The sequence below is a fragment of the Cucurbita moschata genome, unplaced genomic scaffold, assembly GCF_002738365.1.
Source record: "Cucurbita moschata cultivar Rifu unplaced genomic scaffold, Cmos_1.0 Cmo_Scf00005, whole genome shotgun sequence".
NCBI classification, from domain to species: domain Eukaryota; kingdom Viridiplantae; phylum Streptophyta; class Magnoliopsida; order Cucurbitales; family Cucurbitaceae; genus Cucurbita; species Cucurbita moschata.
In genome coordinates, this window is record NW_019268521.1 from 3,113,403 (window position 1) to 3,132,906 (window position 19,504).

At 35.6% G+C, this 19,504-nt stretch overlaps 3 protein-coding genes across 3 annotated transcripts in view; 1 reads left to right on the forward strand and 2 right to left on the reverse strand.

The window, feature by feature from the left end:
• The window catches only part of LOC111442760 (SWI/SNF complex subunit SWI3C-like), an 8,368-nt gene extending 3,933 nt beyond the window's left edge, over positions 1-4,435 (forward strand). Inside the window, exons 6-9 of the mRNA XM_023080271.1 lie at positions 979-1,115; positions 2,305-2,378; positions 2,477-2,637; positions 3,572-4,435. Coding sequence (XP_022936039.1) covers positions 979-1,115; positions 2,305-2,378; positions 2,477-2,637; positions 3,572-4,063 — 864 coding nt within the window. The 3' untranslated portion in view covers positions 4,064-4,435. The remainder of the gene's footprint in view (positions 1-978; positions 1,116-2,304; positions 2,379-2,476; positions 2,638-3,571) is intronic.
• A 5,593-nt stretch (positions 4,436-10,028) lies between these two features.
• Positions 10,029-12,633, reverse strand: LOC111442761 (amino acid permease 3-like). The gene is made up of 6 exons (XM_023080272.1): positions 12,296-12,633; positions 11,974-12,207; positions 11,771-11,864; positions 11,480-11,694; positions 11,259-11,398; positions 10,029-11,001 (listed from the first exon to the last, which is right to left on the reverse strand). The coding sequence occupies exons 1-6, from the start codon at positions 12,396-12,398 to the stop codon at positions 10,348-10,350; spliced, it is 1,440 nt and encodes a 479-aa protein (XP_022936040.1). The 5' UTR covers positions 12,399-12,633; the 3' UTR covers positions 10,029-10,347.
• Positions 12,634-18,211: 5,578 nt separating this feature from the next.
• Positions 18,212-18,977, reverse strand: LOC111442762 (thioredoxin H4-like). Its single transcript, XM_023080274.1, has 3 exons — positions 18,747-18,977; positions 18,534-18,656; positions 18,212-18,453 (listed from the first exon to the last, which is right to left on the reverse strand). The coding sequence occupies exons 1-3, from the start codon at positions 18,882-18,884 to the stop codon at positions 18,319-18,321; spliced, it is 396 nt and encodes a 131-aa protein (XP_022936042.1). The 5' UTR covers positions 18,885-18,977; the 3' UTR covers positions 18,212-18,318.
• Positions 18,978-19,504: the final 527 nt, after the last annotated feature.

Below are 19,504 nucleotides of genomic sequence, written 5' to 3' on the forward strand. Positions count from 1 at the left end.
AAACCATGTTAAAAAAAAAAAAAAAAAAAACCAGTGCAAAACTATAATATTTCATATTTTTGCCGAACTCCGAAGCATCTAGTTCCGCCATGTTCCTTTATCATAGATCACCCCTCTCCAGTAAATTTTTCTGCTATCTACTTATTTTCTTTTGTTGTGCCATCATTCCATTGTGTCAGCTGACTCGTTTATGGGAATAACTAATAGAGGTAGAAAAAGTATGTCCTGGTTGATGATTTGGAATAATGAGTATAAGACAATTAAGCAGGGAACAGCAGTGAGGAGGCTAGCCCTGTTTGAAGCTGTTTGAGACCTGGAGTGGATTAGTTGTAGTACTCGTATTAGTAGCCTGTGAGTAATAAGAATTCACTCAAGATATCGGAATACAAACACCGAGGGATTGTTTCAAATGGGCAGGTGTAGGCAAGTCAGATTCTCTGATGTTATAGTTTAAAATATGGTAGTTACATGTCGATACAGAATAGGGTAAGGAGGTTGTCTAGAAGATTAGTCGAGCGAGGTGCCTTTGAATTGGCTTGACTCTCACTATGATCATTGAAAAGAAATGAAGAAAACGGAAAGAGGACGTTGAGCTCTATTCCTTCTTCCTATCTTAATTCTTACCTTCAACTAGAATACAAAATTTTACTGTTGAGTCCAGTCTTATCTCAGTAAATAATAGACTGGGTAATATCTTGAAATGCTGCCGTTTCCACCACCATAGATGGCTTATCTGCTGTCCCTTGATAGCATTGCCTATATTCCCAACCTCTTCAATTTCCAATTAACATATTATACTGCTAAGGAGCCACTTCCATTGAGATTTTGGCTCTTCATTTCCATTTCATATTGCTTTATATCTAACGCAAAGAACTCTGACTATGAGCTTCTCTTTAGATATAGGGCTCGAGTTTCTTAAATGAGTAGTTCATTTTGTAAATAGCGTTGGAATTGATCTAACTTTTGGACATTTACAAGGTTGCTTTTCTCGCATCTGCTGTTGGACCAAGAGTTGCTGCATCATGTGCTCATGCATCCTTAGCTGCTTTATCTGAGGACAGTGTAGCTTCTTCCGGGAGCATCTTTCAAAGGGAGGGTTCTGTAAACGCCAATAGGTATTTTCTTTCTTGGAAACTTTTCTTCAACAAATGATGTTAATATTTAATCTCAACATTGTTTTTTCAGTAACTGCAAAATATTACAACACTCTATCCATTTAGAATCTGAGAATCTGTGAGATTCCACATCGGTTGGAGAGGGGAATGAACATTCCTTATAAGGGTGTGAAAACATCTCCCTAGCAGACACGTTTTAGAACTTTGAGGGAGAAGCCCAGAAGGGAAAGCTCAAAGAGGACAATATCTGTTAGCGGTGGGCTTGAGCTATTACAAATGGTATTAGAGCCAATCACCGGGCGGTGTGCCAGTGGGGACGTTGAGCCCGCAAGAGGGGTGGATTGTGAGATCCCATATCGGTTGGAGAGGAGAACGAAGCATTCCTTACAAGGGTGTGAAAACCTCTCCCTAGCAGACCCGTTTTAAAACCTTGAGGGGAAACCCATAAGGGAAAACCCAAAGAGGACAGTATCGGTTAGCGGTGGGCTTGGGTTGTGACTAATGGTATTAGAGTCAATCACCAAGCAGTGTCCCAAGTGGGGACACTAGGCCCCAAGGAAGCCCAAGGAAGGTAGATTGTGAGATCTCACATCGGTTGGAAAATGGAACGAAGCATTCCTTATAAGGGTGTGAAAACCTCTCCCTAGCAAACGCGTTTTAAAATCTCGAGGGGAAGCCTAAAAGGGAAAACCCAAAAAAGACAATATTTGTTAGCGGTAGGCTTGGGCTTGGTGGTGCATAGCTTGGGCTGTTTAGTTTTATTTATCCAAGAGATGCCTCTCTTCCTGTCTAACGTTCAATGACCAATTTCCTATCTGCTACTGCAAGGGTTTAAAGACTCGTTCATTGATTTTAACTCTTATCTGATGCTAAGACTGTCGGTAATGATTCTGCAGTTGATCCCATTGCAATGAACTGTTTTTCATGGGAAACCTTGTTTTACTGCCTATATATGTTGAGACTAGATTTATCCCACCAAAAAAAAAGAAAAAAAGAAAAAACACCCGTACACAAAATGGAGCTTGTGCATGTATGTGTGTTTTACTGAGGGATAGGAAGAGGTAGAAGCAGGTTCCAATTTCCCAGAGTTAATCTTGTGGACGTCACTATGTATTATAATGCAGTTGCATCAGTTCTTTCTTAAAATCACGATTTATTTCAAAATTGAAATTTCCTTTTCAATATGAAGGACGAACGTCGACATCACACATGGCAGAGACAGTGGCTCTTATGGAGAACTTCCAAATTCAGTTGAACAAAAAGGTTTGGTTTGAGAATGACTTTTACTTGTTCTTGTTTTCTTTCTTGACGAATGTTTTATGTTACTCGGAAATTTATGCAATACATGTGGTCAAATTCAGATGAGAACAAGGCTGAGCCTGAGGTAACACAATTATCTTCTGAACGAGTTAAAGTTGCAGCAAAAGCAGGCCTGGCTGCTGCTGCAACGAAGGCGAAATTGTTTGCTGATCACGAAGAACGAGAAATCCAACGTTTGTCTGCCAATATTATAAATCACCAGGTATCACTGTTATAATTTTTTAAATTTGTGTGAAACTTAGTTCTATACGTTTATAGTTAATGTTCTGCTTGAACTCTACACATTGACTCTGAAATATTTACAAGATATTATCCTCTTTGGACTTTTTCTTCTGGGGTTCCCCTCAAGGGTTTTAAAACTCGTTTGCTAGGGAGAGGTTTCCACATCTTTATAAAAAATGTTTTGTTCTTCTCCCCAACCGATGTGGGATCTCACAATCCACTCCCCTTCGGGGTCCAGCGTTCTCGTTGATACTTGTTTCTTTCTCTAATCGATGTGGGACCCCCCAGTCCACCCCTCTTCGAGGCCCAGTGTCCTTGCTAGCACACCGCTTTGTGTCCATTCCCCTTCGAGGCTCAGTCTCCTCACTGGCACATCACCCTAGACACTTTGATACCATTTGTAACAACCTAAGCCCATCGGTAGCAGATATTGTTCTCTTTGGGCTTTTCCTTCTAGACTTCCCCTCAAGGTTTTTAAAACGCGTATGCTAGGGAGAGGTTTCCACACCCTTATAAAGAATATTTCGTTCTCCTCCCCAACCGATGTGGGATCTCACAAAACCACTACTTGTTGACTTCAATTGGTTAGTCATGATGCTTCAATTGGTTAGTCATGATGCATTTAAGAAATGACTGACAAAGGGTTTTTGAACATGCGTGCATTATATTTTACCATTTTTACCAAAATTTCCCTGTTCTTACTTTTGCAACTAAACGTGGCAGTGTTTTATCGGTTAAAAGCCTGTTCATAAGTTTAGGCCATAATTTTTTTTGAAGTAAATCGAATAACGAACGTTTCGCTAGACGATCGCCTGGTATATTTTTCAAATTTGGATAGAACGACAGTCTGTTGTTTGTTGGAAAGGTTGAAACTTGAGTAAATGTTCATTGTTTTATCTAAATTTATGCAACAGTTAAGAAGACTGGAGCTGAAGCTGAAGCAATTTGCAGAAGTAGAAACCTTCTTAATGAAGGAATGCGAACAAGTTGAGAGGACAAGGCAGAGGCTTGTTGCAGAGCGAGCAAGAATGTTAGGTATCCAATTCGGAACTGCTGCTGGAGTTTCGTCACCTGCAAGTTTACCGGGCGTTATCCCTTCCATGGTCAACAACAATAACACAAACAGTAGGCAGAATATGATCTCACCTCCAGCTTCACAGCCGAGCGTTTCGGGGTATAACAACAACCAACCACTTCACCCCCACATGTCGTACATGCCCCGACAGTCGATGTTCGGTTTAGGGCAAAGGCTACCCTTATCGGCAATTCAGCAGCAGCAGCAGCAGCAGCAGCAGCCCGCCACGACTTCTTCTAATGCCATGTTCAATGGTCCAACCAATGCACAGCCTTCTCTTAGTCACCCAATGATGAGGCCAGTTACTGGATCCAGCTCTGGATTAGGGTGAGTTTGGTAGAAGATTACTTGAACTAATTGATGATTTGTGCAGCCATGAAAAGAAGAAAGAAGGGGCAGGTAAATGAAAAATGATCATATTCCATGAGAAAGAGTTGTTCTTTTCTTTAACCCTTTTCCTTTTTTGGGAGCAAAAAGAAGGGAAATTAACCTGAGGCAATAGTAGTAGGGATTGTAGTTTCATTGAATTAGATGTAAAAAGGGTTAAAAGAACAGAAGAAGTAAAGGGGAGAAAGTTACTGATGGAATTGCTTCCATTTTTCTTCTTCTTCTTCTGTTTTTTACCCTCTGGATGTGCTTTCCCTTGATGTTGCTATTAGATTTCAGGAAGAGCAAGATGGTTAAAAGAATTAATTGTGGTGAATTTGCTTCTCTTTTACCCTTTTTACCTCTGTTCATTCACCATCTATGAAATTAATTACGAGTAATGTAGACATTTGTAACCGTCCGAACTCACATTTAGTAGATATTGTTTCTTTGTACTCACTTCTGGGCTTTCCCTCAAGTTTCTACACATCTCTTCTTCAACTAATGTGAGATATTACAATGCACTCGATTCCATTTGAGGCCTAGTGTTCTCGTTGCACTCATTTCTCTCTCCAATCGATGTGATCTCACATCTCTATTTTTTTCTCGAACATCCTTAGAATTATCATTGCTTAACTTTCAATTTGTCTTTGAAATGTGAATAACCCGTCATCTCTTTGAAACAAGGGACATTTTTGGTTATGTCAGTGCTTGAAACAATTTAATCTTGTTTATATTACTATATCTCGAGAGGTCAATAATTTTATAGGTGGAACTACTCGGAGGTACTCAAATTGGATGGGTTTCGTTGTAAATCTCTATGCTTCAAATGGGTTAAACAAAAAAGCCCAAAACCAAGCCCACGCGACATCTAGGCCTATACTTCAGCCCACTTTCTCTTAAAGCCCATGATCTTTTGGGCCCAATAAAATAGCCCAAACCCGGCCCGCTCGGTATCAGTGGTAGCACGAGAACGATGGTGGCGACGGCGAAACAGAATTTCAGAACGGCGGAATCGACCTCGAACTGGTAACCGACCACCGCAACGAAGTCTCCAACTGGCAATCCCTGCACAAGAACACAGAAGCAATAGAGCTAAAAAGAGCCGACCGACGCTGAGATCTCATTGATGAGGTTTTTTCTTTTTCTTTTTGTCTCGGTTAAATCAACCTCAACCTCATTCAGGAGGTTAATAATCTTTGAGGAATCCGATTCAATCACAATAGGTATCCTGTGAGCGTTGAAATTATCAACAATGGAGGATAACTTCTCAAGAACCGCAGCAGCTTCCAGAGCATGAATCGACCAAGCTTTCTTGAGCTCTTTTGAGGCAGCGCAGATCGAAGAACCAGCGGAGTAATGAACCACGATCGAGCGAAACGTTCCAAGAAGCATCCATATTGAGCTTCCAGACGTTTTCTGGCGGAGGAGACCTACGAACAGACTCGGTGGGATCTCTCTCGAAACTGACTTCAGGTAAGAATCTCAGCTTCTAATTGAATTTGTCGAAGATTTATCAATAACTAGGAACAAATGATGAAAAACTGGAGGGAAACCAATTGAATTAATCTTGTTGTGGTAATTCCAAATTGAAAATGCTTGAATTAGCTTGAAACCGATTCTGATAGTCTTTAGCACTCCAAGATCCCCACAAAAACCAAACAAATTGTAAGATTGTGGAAGGAATGCAAACCAAATTGGTTTGGAGTTGCTACAATTCCAAGTAACATGAGGAGCATCTTCCTGCTTTTTCCTGCACATAGAGATACTGAGCCTTTAAGTCTTGGAATATCATCTGAAAACGTGCAAGGTGGTTAGTTCTTTTGATCGAGAGGACACCCTTCTTGTCAAGGCTCTAAATAACTTCATCTTTCTGGCCACCCTTTCTGATTGTGGGGAATCAAATATTGAGCGACAAAGTTACTCGTTCCTGTTGTTTCTATCATCCAAAAGTTGCAGCACCATTTTTTTCTTTAGAGAGTTTTTCCCATTGGTTTACATGAACCTGTTCTGTCAATCCACGAATCATTGACAATGTCAATATACCTCCCATTTCCAACTTTCCAACGATAGATTATTAGAAAAAGATCTCGACCCCACAATATACTTGTAACAGCCCAAGCTCAAGCCCACCGCTAGCAGATATTGTCCTCTTTGGGCTTTCCCTTATGGGCTTCCCCTCAAGGTTTTAAAATGCGTCTACTAGGGAGAGGTTTCCACACCCTTATAAGGAATGATTTGTTCTCCTCTCTAACTAATGTGGGATCTCGCAATCCACCCCACCTTGGGGGCCGTCCTCGCTGGCACACCGCCTGGTGCCTGGTTTTGATACCATTTGTAACAACCCAATCCCACCGCTAGCAGATATTGTCCTCTTTAGGTTTTCCCTCAAGGTTTTAAAACGCTTTTGCTAGGGAGAGATTTCCACACCCTTATAATAAGTTAAGGAATCACTACAAGGGGAGCAAGATTCGGATTACCTTGTTGATTGAATATCTCAAGGCAAGAACATTGTTTGAGATTCGAATCACTTCACAAGCAAGATCGACCATGTTTAGCTTGAATAATTCTTGTTGATCAAATATTTCAATGCAAGAACACTTGTTTGAGATTTGAATCACTCCATAAGCAAGATTGATCACGTCGAGCTTGAATGATTCTATATGCAACCTAAACTACATAGAATTGCAAAGAAACTTAGCCATTGGCTAAAGAAAGCACAAATGCTCCTTTTACTATATTTTCCAAGTCTACTTACAGATACAACCTACATGGTTTTATATAACCTCAAAATGAAACTATTAAAGACATTCCAAGAGTTGCAACATTCATACTTTATGACCATAATTAACCATTATGTAATTGTAACCTAAAGTAAATAAAAAGTCTTAAAATATATTAATGAAATACAATAACTCTAAATTACTCTATATTGTAATCTACCCAAAATTTATAACATGAAACTCCATGAAACTCCATTCTTCTTCAATGTGGCATGAATTGAAATATCTTTTAATAATTTCAACAGTACATTGAAGTATATTGTATGATTGATGTCTCTTGGTTCATAACAGGTTTCTACACCTTTATAAAGAATGGTTCGTTCTCCTCTCCAACCAATGTGGGATCTCACAACACTTCTCCAGGTACAAGATGGGTTATAGGGGGCTCTTAAGAAGTTTCAGTCTTTTAAGGTACCTAGCAGACAGGCTTTCAGGGTTTTTGTTGATCCTTCAGTTTTGTTTGGGAAACATAGCTTGATTAGAAGATTTAAAATCCCTGAACCCCATCCCCTCACACTCCTTGCAAGTACAGAGCTTTTTCCAGCTCAACAAATGAGCTTTCTTTGAACCAACAGAAAAATCCCACCAAAAATCTGGTTCATAAACGATTTATATCCTCACACAAGCTGTTTGGGAGGCGAAAACAGCTTATCTTTTAGTTTAGCATAGCCCAAGGAAGGTTAGACAAATCATTTAAAAGTTGTAGGAGATGCCACAAAAGTCTGCCAATGATTCATCTTTAGGTTTCCATATAATCTCGTAAACCGCCACCATCCATCCTTGATCCTTAATCACCACATCAATATGACCCTTTTGAGAAAGAGCATACCAAGGCCTCAGTTTCCTGGTTCCAAAAGTGCATAACCCCACCATTTAAACCCTTGCTATCAACACAAAAACAACACTCAAAACCAATGTCACTTTTTAGTTTGTCAATCGAATTCTCTTGTATACGAGTCTTAGATATGAATGCCAGAAGGGGTTTATGCCCATGAACCTCGTGGCTAAGATTGGTTCGAGGATTTTCATGGCGTTCGGCGAGCTCCTTTGGTCAAAATGAATTTCAAAGCACAGTTGTTTTGTTACTTGCAGAAACCACTTCTTTTTCTCTGCCATGATTTTCCTCAGCAGTGCAGAGATCTTTTAAATCCTGTTTACCGGGCTCACTTCTCGCCACTCTGACCCTTAAAGTCCTTCCCCAATATTTTCCAATAATTATCAGTATCAACTTTTTTGACACTGCCTACTGAATTACCATAGGAAGCTTATGGAAATAAATCCAAAATGAAGTGTACCTAAATTCGAGCGAGGCCAAACGGCTATACGCTATCGGATCCCAAACAATTAGAGATTCATAAAATTCCATAATTCTGTTTTTTCCCTTTTCATTTCTGAACTTACAAATGTAGAGATTTCTTTCCACAAGTTACATATTTTCGGCATTAGCGTTTTAACGACCTTGACATTGATAATCTTGTTGGTTAAGATCTTACAAGCTGAAGCGTTCTCTAGGACTTCATCAGATTCATCTATATCATTATCTTCAACATCAACCACCTTTCCTTCTTCCTCTTCAGTTAGCTTGAGTTTTCCAAGCTGCTTACTGAACTGATCTTCCTCCATTTTGCTAATGCTTAATGCCAAGAGAATCCAAAAGATCACTGGACGGATCCCACAAGCAACCTATAGTTGTCTTAAACGCCTAAAACTCTCTCCTAAACGTTTTAAGTCCAAGATTTGTAACAATCAGATAACTCATCATATAATATTCGTGATCCAAACAAACTAAAAGAAAACAATAAAATTGCATAGTTTATGTAGGTTTTTAACACGTAAACATCCATGAATTAAATATGAACTTTCAAAAACTTGCCTCAAAACCTATGAAACATACCGCAGTGTAAACAATGTTGGAAACATGTCACAAAAAGTTTGTGGTCGCTATTCCAAGAGTGGTAGCAATCATGTAACCATAAAAGTCAAAAAAGTTGGGAAGGAAAACAAAATATCAAAGAAACAAACAAAAAAGAGTCACGAGCAAGAGCCTTTTCTTTCTTTCCTTCCTTCTCTTGGCAAAGACAGCAAGAGCTTTTTCCGCTTAAAATATTATGTAGGAGTTGCTTTTTCAATTGAATTGTTCCTAAGTTGTTTGTCATTTCTCATCACTGCACAATCAAACTGTTAGCATAAATGTATGTCTACTTGCTCAGGTAAAATTTTACTTTTACCCCTAATGTCTTGTTTTTGCTTATTAATCTTTATCTAAGATCTTCTTAAACTTGGTACTTGGCAATTGGATATATAATATATTTTGATCTGAAACTGCTCAAACCTATCGTTAGCAGATATTGTCCGCTTTTACCCGTTGTGTATTGTCATCAGTCTCACGGTTTTTAAAACGCGTCTGCTAGGGAGAGATTTCCACATCCTTATAAAGAATGCTTTGTTCCCCTCTCCAACCGGTGTGGGATCTCACAGTCCACCCAACGTTCTTGCTGGCACACCGCCCGGTGTTTGACTCTGATAACATTTTGTAACAGCCCAAACTCACTGCTAGCAGATATTGTCTGCTTTGACCCGTTACGTATCGCTGTCAGTCTCATGATTTTAAAAACGTGTCTGCTAGGGAGAGGTTTCCACACCTTTATAAGAAATGTTTCATTCCTCTCTATAATCGAGGTGGGATCTCACGTGATCTCATCCACTATTTTAGTCAACTGAATCATATGGTTCCATTTGCAAGGATTGAATGGTCCACAAGAACATTTTCCCATTTGAGCTATGCAAAATGGGGCAAATGTGCACTTTCAATGGTGCCCTTAAAAGGTACTAAGTTCCCATAAAATGGATGCATAGAATTTCCCATGCGCACTTCCAATGGTGCCCATAAAGTAGTTCCATATCTTCCATGAAATGATTATTATTGTGCATTTTTTTAGTTCCAATGGACATTGATGGAATAGGGTATAGAAGAGATTGAAAAAAGGAGAACTTTTCCTCTATTGAAGGAGATTTCATTTGGTGTAAATTACTTTCTATAACTTCTTAACTTTAGAATCATACTTCTAATCTTATAATTTGACTGATATACCCAATAGTTTCTTCCATTAAAGAATAGAATGAAGGGACTAAAAGGGAAAAAAGGTGGGGAAAGCAATAAATTTCAAATAGATGAAACTTTCCATGTGAATACTCTAATTTCCTTAAGGAAATAGGAAAAGTTACAGTCTTCGGATTGAAACGTGTGAATCTGTTAGATTCACCATTTACAGACTCTCCTTCATGGGGTCCTTACTTTACTACTTACTCAGCAGTTAAAAAAAGAGAGAAATTTAACCATTACAAAAGTTACTGAAACTATAAGAGAGAAGTGCAGTAGCGATTGCATTTATGGGTGTTGTTTTGTGGTCGTTCTTGTTCAGCAGCGTAGTAATAATTTAATGACGAAGGTAAATTTTGAATTGAATTAGTAGATGGTTTGAAAAGGCTTAATTGACTTGGAATCTTGAATAACTCCAGCTACAGATCCAGATGCTGCTGCAATAGTGATTATGAGGCAAGCCAAGCTGAGAATTTGGAGGCTGACCCATCTTGTGCTCCATTTTGGGATCTTCATTTGTGCAATGTACATTTCAACAGGGAAGTAGACAGTGAGAGGCCAAAATCCCAAGGCTCCGAGAAGTCCGACGATGTCGTTGAAGAACGGGAGGAGCATCGAGATGAGAGTGGTGATGATCACGAAGATTGTCCTCCAAACCAACCTGAAGAGGTTGAGTTTCAAGGAGCGAAAGCCTGGGATTGGGATACTGATGTCTTCGTTGATGAATTGGCTATCTGGGAATCGGTTTGACGCGAATTTCTCGATGAAGGCAAAGAGCGGTTGGCAAAAAACTTGGTACGCACCGACAAGATGGACAACAATGGCCACGTTCGCTATGTCGAGAAGCCAAAACGGGTTGTAGAAGCCGAAACCAGTGAGGAGATTGCCAGGAGCAAAGTCTCCAAAGGCTGCATACCCCATACACCCACACAGGATGTAGAAAACTGATGTCACTATTACACTAAGAAGAGTAGCCTTCTTCATTGTCTTGGCTTCTGATGGAGGAGCTTTGATTGTGTCCTATTTACAAACAAAACACCAAATTTAGAACTCATAAACCATCAAAATTAGTACCTAAAGACCAGTTGATAACGTTTCTTGTTTCTCGAGATTCGTCTCGATTGTTTCCTGTTGTTTATCGCTGGTTTCCTAGGCAACCATTCCTTGGAAGGAGAAACACAAACAGGAAACTGAAACAAGGACACGTTATTAAACGTGCCCTTCTTAGAGATCACAGGTTCAAATCTCTCGCTCCGAGTATCAAAATCTTCTTTTACCTGAATTTCAATGAGGATAATGGAGAAAGAGTAGGCAAAAGCTATGTCCCCAAGAGCTTGGAAGCTCCTCCATATCTTTTGAGATTCAGTAACAGTGCCAATGCTAACTCCTGTAAGAGAGCCCTTGAGTCTTCCATTATCTGAAAAGAAACCATTGTTAAATCTTCAGAGAAGAAGAAGAAGAAGAACAAAAAGAAGAAGAAGAAGAAAAAATAAGTGACCTGCAACTTGAATGATTCCAAGAATCAGTCCAATAATGGAGTAAGTAAAAGACATAACAGCTGCTACAATGGAGAGCCACCATAACTGATCAAAATCTGGAATTTGTGACAGAAAAATCTCCACAATTCCAAACGAAATCATATAAGGATTGCTGTTCATATGGCAAGGATTCTTCCCTCCACTTTTATGGAAGCAGTTCGATCTCTTGATTGCCCTGTTCAAACCCAAACCAAAAATTCAAACAAAAATTCAACAAAAGACCCCCCCAAACTCCACAATTTGATACTCACATCATGCTTATGGATGAAGCTATGGTGTATCCAATGGCTACTCCAAACAGATTCACATACTGAACCAACCCACATAACTTCACCTTAAACCCACCTGAGAAACATAAAAAAATTTCAAAAAAATTAACCCAAACACAGAAGATTTGCCTTTTTTTCCCCTGAAAATTTGGTAGCTCCGCCGCGGAGACGGTGGCTGTTCTTACCGAGGTTATTCCGGACGGCGTCCATGTAAGTATAGTTCCGCTTGCCGTTGACAGAGTCGCCGGAGCGGTAACAAGCAGCAAGAAGAGTGGAAGTATAATAAGTCACAAACGAAAACAGCAACATCGCTATAGGTCCGGCCACCCAACCGAGCTGCGCCGTCGCCCAAGCCAACGACAAAACCCCCGACCCAATAACCGCCGTGATAATATGAGCACTCGCCGTCCAAACCGTCCCTATAACCAAAACAAACAAAAAAAAAAAATTAAAAATCCCGACCTCAAATCCCAGTTTTACCAAAATCCCAATTCCGCCACCACTCACCAGTTCGCTTAGGGCGGCCGTCGTCATCATACCCGCCGTTGGCTCCGCCGCCACCCGGCGGAGCCGAGACGTTGAGTGGTTGATGGTGGTGGTTGGTAGCCATTAAAAACAGAGAGCGAGCAAGGAAAATGGGGACGTGAGCGGTTCGAAACCGTAATTACTCAAAATGTTGCTAAATTAAATGTTTTATTCTCCTCTGCGCCGAAGTCACAGGACGTTGAAAGCACTGACAGACTGAAACTGCGCCACCGACACGAGCTTCAAAGAGTTGCAGAAAAAAGAAGAAGGAAGCTTAATTTGTAATGAACAATGGGAGATTTTCTTAGAATGGTGAAGAACATGAACCCCAGTGGGTACATATATATATTAGTGGTGCAACAAGGTGTATAAATCACGTGTCTAGTGGGACCCACCCTCCCCCGCCATAAAATGTTGGATGAATTTTTTTTTAATTTTTTTTAAAAAAATTTAAAAATATTATAAATATACATACATATCGAAACCATGGGTCCCACGGTAAAATATTAGATGAAAATTGAGATCTAAAATTATAAATAGTTATTTTTCACAGTACTTTTAAATTTTATATATATATGTATATATCTCGAGACCATAGGCCCTGCTCTAAAATGTTAGACGAAAATTGAGGTCTAAATTTATAAATAGTTATTTTTCACAGTATTTTTAAATTTTATATATATATATATATATATATATTGGGACCATGGGTCCTGCTGTAAAATGTTAGACAAAAATTGAGATCTAAAATTGTAAAGAGTTATTTGTTAGAGTTTTTTTTTAAAAAATTTAAAAATATTAAAAATTTAGAAATTGTAAAGAGTTATTTGTTAGAGTTTTTTTTTTAAATTTAAAAATATTAAAAATATATATTATATATCGGGACCATGAGTCCTGCAGTAGAATATTAGACGAAAATTGATATCTAAAATTATAAATGGTTATTTTTTAGAATATTTATAATTTTTTTTTAAATATTGCATATATATATATATATATATATATATATTTAATTTGTTTTTAAGTTTTTATTTTTATTTTTAATTTTCTCTCCCACACACTATCCAGTTAGAGCAATTCTTGTCCATTAACTGCAGAAGCAGAAGAGGATAAAGACACCTCTCGAGATGCGTTTTTAATTTCAGAATTATTATTATTATTATTATTATTATTATTATTATTATTATTAATTTTGAATTTCACTTCTTATTTTCACAAAAAAATAAAAAATAAAAATTTGCACTTATCCATACATACATTTATATATATATTCCCAAAAAAAAATTAAAATTTAAAAATTACTCATTTTTAAAATATTAATTTTTGTTTTTAGTGAGGAGGCAATAATGGTTTTTGACCCTTATATTGGGGCGGTCTTACATTTTCAACCTTTATTTTATTTTATTTTTATTTAAATTAAAATTAATATTTTATCTTTTAAACACCCTAAATTTAAAAAAATATAAATATAAAAATATCAATTTTGTTTTTGAAGGTAAAAGTTAAAAATTTAATAAATTGGGTCAAAGTAACCTAATGCATGAATTTACAGTGAATTAAATTAAAAGCGTAGATATACTTTAACGTTGTTGCTGTTAAATTAATAATTTGGTTCATAAAATTTTAAAATATTTTATCTTGAGAATTTATGAATTTTAAAAAATAATAATAAATTTGTTTAAATATTTTAATAAAAATGAAAAGGGCAAAATCGGAAGAGAAATAAAAGTGCATCGAAAAAGGTTTCCTAGTTTTCATCGCTGACTCATGCATCTGTCTAAATTAACATCATCTTTAATGACCTTTACTGCCCTTTTAAACGTTCATGTTATTTTCCCTTTTTTTATTTTTTTTTTAATAATTAAGAAAGTAGTAGAAATTAATACCCATATTTATATTTTTCTTTTATTTTTATTATTTTTTTAATATGAAAAGTGAGACCTCGTATCAAAACTTCCAAACACGTAATTAAATAATATAAAATATATTTAAAAAACGACTGAAAATTACGACATGTACGTTGTAATGAAAGTTGACATTCAAAAAACCCGATAATCCAATCAACCAACCCAGTTCGTTTGATTTTGTTGAAATAAATTAAAATTTTATGAATTTAGTTGGTGCACGAGTTCCTCTAAAACTAAATTATCGTGTTCATTATTAAAATTTTAATATATATATATATATATAATAATTTTAATATATATATATTTTTTTTCCAACGGACTCTTATAAATAATTTAAAACTATCTGAAAATTAATTATTTCAAATATATTTTACTCCGGAAGGAATTAACATTTTGTTTTTATACCATTCGAATTAATCTATCTTAATTGAGTTTGATTGAGTTCATTATTTCATATTATTCTCGTTAAAATAAATTAAAAAAATATTTTTTATTATAAAAAAATTAATTAAATTTAATAAAATTAAAAAAAAAACACAAAAAAAAGTATTGGTTAGGTCTCTCTAATAAAATAATAATAATTAATAAAAAAATTCCAACGCCCAATTGATTGGCATGATCCTACGAGAATATGATTCTCTAATTTATTCAAATAATCTCATTCTCCACGTCTCTATTTGCCTCTCTCATTCATATTGTATGGTTCCATGAGAAAAATAAATTAAATTATATTAATATTAATTCGAATAAAATAAAGACGTTTATGTCGGTCCCCTTACTATATCGTGTTTTATCGTCTTTCTACTTCGTATGATAATTTTTATACCATTTAATTTTTTTTAGTTATTATATTTTAAAAAATTCATAAATTTGCATTAATTATTTTAAAAAAATAATTTATTATATTTAGAATTGAAATAAATATTTTATTATATTTTAATATTTATTTATTTAAATAAATACAATAATTATTCCATAATTTAAAATTATTCTTTATACAGGAATCTTTGAATGACCAAAAGAAATTAGTCCAATTAGGGTATCTTTGAATTAATTTTATTGATTTGACTAAAACCAATAAAAATAATATTTTTTTATTTAAAAAAATACCCATTTAATTTGGTAATTATTGGACCTAATTTCTTTTATTTATTTATTTATTTTTGGTCTAAAGCGGATTAATTATTGAAAATTATTAATTATATTTTATAACGTTTCAAACACGTGGCACATTTTAAAACAAGATACCAAACTTAGTTTAATTTACATTTAATATGCTATTAGGTCAAATTGATTCTAGTTGTTAATTGTGACACGTGTCCCAAACCTACCAAACCTAAGACTATTTTATAAAGTGTGTTTTAAAAGTACATGAAAGAGTGGACGTAATCCATTTCCCTATAAATTCATAGCATTTGAATACGTCGAGGTCGGGTTGTGATTCAGGGTATATTGGGAATAATCGAGGAAGAAATGATTCTCTGATTGAAGCTGGTGGGACTGAAGGGCAGATACTGAAACGAGTACGAGCTGATCTCTTCTTAGTCTGGGATGTTCTCGGGCGTGGCGGTCTCCATGAAGAATGGCGTTTTTGATGTCGAGCTGATGAAGTTTCTGGGATTTGTTGGCCGATGAAAGGTAGCTGTAGAGGTGTGGATGTGAAACTACGATTCCCTCTTTTCAACTAACCATTCCGAGAATGGAAGAGTCATGCCTTTCAAACAGTGGTAAAGTAATGTAAGACGAGATTAAGAGCTCTTCCTCGTTTAGTTAGATATGGTTTGACCTGTTATCGTTACAAATCATTCAGCGCTCTATTATATTAACTAAGAGTTTAGATGATTTGATGACCTAATCAAGTCGTACAAGTATAATGTTAATTAAAAATTTAGAAATATAAAAATAATTGATTTATTATAAAATTTTGGAAAAAAAAAACTTTATGAAAATAAATTAAATTAATTGTTACAAAAAGGATGCACAAATTCTTGACGTAATTTACTTTATGAGACATCTATTTCAACGTGGAAGTTAAAGACCAGACATTTTGATTCTTTTTCAATATGACTAAAATATATTAACGACAAATTAAATTGTCAAACTTTTGGATTATTGTTGAAAAAGAAAAAAAAAAAAAAAAAAAAAGTCAAATTTCATCACGTTTTTAAAAAATGATTATGTCATTAATTTTAAATTCAATAAAATTAGTGTAAAATATACAAATTATCAAAATTTTGGAGTATAAATTATTGAGTGGTCGTATCAATATATAGAGGTGTTCATATGACTCGAGAACCTGACCAATCTAGACCACCCAACCCAAATTATAAAGGTTAGGTTGGGTTTGGTCGGTTTTTTTTTTTTTTCTTTTTGGCTTGAGATGTTGGGTTGAATGTTCGGAAAACAAAAAATTTGGGTCGAGTTGCAGATTAATAATTTTTTGGTCAGGTCAACTCGATTAACTTGAGAATAGAGTTACAACCCAACCCGAGGCAACCCTACCCTACTTTTAAGAGTATTACTAAGATGATATTTGACTTCTGTAACTAATATTAGTGATATGATGTGACTTCCAAATGTTTGATATTTGAGTTTTATGAGATTTTAATTATCAATCTAACAATGGATAGTAGATAAATATGATTTTTTTAAATAATTAAAAAAAAACGAATAACTCAACCCAAACACAACACGAAAATAAAGGATTGAGTTTATACTGGTAGTTCGGATCACTAACCCACTCAACCCGAAATTTCGGATTGGTCCAAAAGATTTCTCCAACCCAACCCAACCCAACCCGTGTATGCCCCTACAAACATATTTTGGTTAAATTACATGTCGAGTCCCAGAACTTTAAGATTTATGCTTATTCAATCTCTAAACTTTCAATTTTACGTCTAATAGACACCGATCTCGAAATTCACTGATCTTTTGAATTCTTTGTGTTTTTCCAGCTCAACAATTGTGGAAATAGAAAATCGAACCGTCGATTTTTTGAGACATTCATTGATGTCTTATCCACTTAACGATCAACGACGCTAATTATTAAGCGGAAGAAATAGAATATTTGGTGTGGATGTAGTCAAACATGATGTACTAGAAATGGCATGCCTTTGAGCACTAAGAACCAAAAGAAAATAAAATCTCCATCTAACCATAATTATATCATTTATCTTTAAATTGAAATTGGAAGGAAAAAAAAAAAGTATCCAATTATATGTAGTCATGAAATTCTCTCATATTTAGCATAAGTATAAATAAATTAGCACAATTTGGTAAGTGCTTTTTTGACTTCAAGATGGTGCTTTTCATTATTCTTTTTTAGAAAATAAATATTTTTAATCAATAATTGATTTTAGAATAATTATAAATGCGAGAAAAATTAGACCTACCCGGCAAATGTTGTAGGTGAAAAAACGACATCCTCAACGAGACCACGTGGCAGTTATGGTGAGCTAAAATGTATTTAGATCGATATATATATACACCTTATAATAATACATCAAATATGATATGTATGGTAAACTATAATTTAGTACTAAATATTTTTAACACTCCACCGCAAGCTGAGCGTCGGATTTGAACGAACGTGAAGATTGGATTTGAAAAATTCAAAGAGAGGCTGAGAAACATTTTTCGTGAAGATGTCAACAACCTGGTTTGGAGAAAGCATAGAGAAACACTTTCTTGTCCATCAAAAACTGTAGAGGGATCGTCGCTCAGTGGCGATGCTGCCTTGGCTTCGGCGAGAATATGTCTTAACCCATGAAGAGGGATCGTCGCTGGCGACGATACAGCATTGGCTCTGGTGAGAATATGTCTAACCCTAAGAAGTAGAATATATATATATATATGAGCGACGATACTGCCTTAGTTCTGGTGAGAATATGTCTAACACTAAGAAATAGTATATATATATATATATTATATATATATATATATATATATATATATATATATATATATATATATATATATATATATATATATATATATCAGAAGTGAGAAGGGCTGGAATAATAAAATAAACACCATTTTAGTTTGTTCTATAGTACTAGTTCTTCCTGGCTTATTGAGAAGCTTCAAGAGGAGCATCCATCAATATTTACCATGATTCTCAATCTTCTTCTGCAGGTCATCCTTCCTGGCGCCGACCACCTTATCAACTACCTTCCCCTTCTTAATCAGTATGAATGTTGGCATTGCGTCCACTCCATATTCCTTTGCAACATCCTGTTGTCATCCATTTTTTCAACACAGTCAGTCACGTTCAAACTCATCCACTGAATCAAAACAAGATTGAAAGCTCATACCATCAACTCATCGACGTCGATTTTGACGAACTCAACATCCTTGAACCTCGAAGCAAACTCCTTGATGGTCGGCTCCATTTGTCGACAAGGTCCACACCATGCAGCAGTGAAGTCAATCACCATCTACACCAAACCAGCAGCACAAGAAGAAATCACAAACCGAAAGCGTATGCATCCCTATATGTTGGGATAAAGAGTTGGTATGAAACTTACAAGCTTGTTTGTTTCCCTTGTGGCTTCCAAACGAGCTGTCCACTCTGCTTTGTTGTGGCACTCCACAATGGTGGGAGTCATTGCTTGTAATGTTGCATTGGAAGATTTTGAACGTGGGATTGTAAAGCTTGCTCCCATTTCTTTGAAATTGAAGCTTCAAGCTTTGAACTCAGATCTTTGTTTGAACCTCTTCTAAGATGGAAATCTTGTTTGAATGCACAGCTTTCAAGACATGGCTGATGATCAGCTTTATATAAAGAGAAGAAAAAATATGATTCCGTCACCTCCAATCTATGTGAATGCTTTCAAAATTTTATGTAAATAAATAATATTTTTATTTGATTCTGATCGGACTTCAAATAATTAATGGTTGGTATTCATTTTGCTTTTATTCAATTAAGTTTTTATTTATTTTTTTAAATTTTAGGATTTTTTATTTATTTAGCCAACAATCTTAATCATTATTTTTATGTAAATAAATTTAATATAATTAATTATACATATACTTTTCAAAAAATTAAATATAATGAATTTATCTCACTCATCCCAACATAATCACACAAGTTTTAATTTATTATAATTTATTCTCTTAATCATTAATTTATTAGCCATTGGAAATCTCCAAAATTGATGGATAAAAAGGAAAAGAAAGAAAGAAAAAAAAGGAAGATAAAATTCCCGAAAAGGAAAGGAAAAATTAAATTGCCAAAATTACAAACACGAACTTAAAATAAATGGAGGATTTTTTTTTTTTTTTT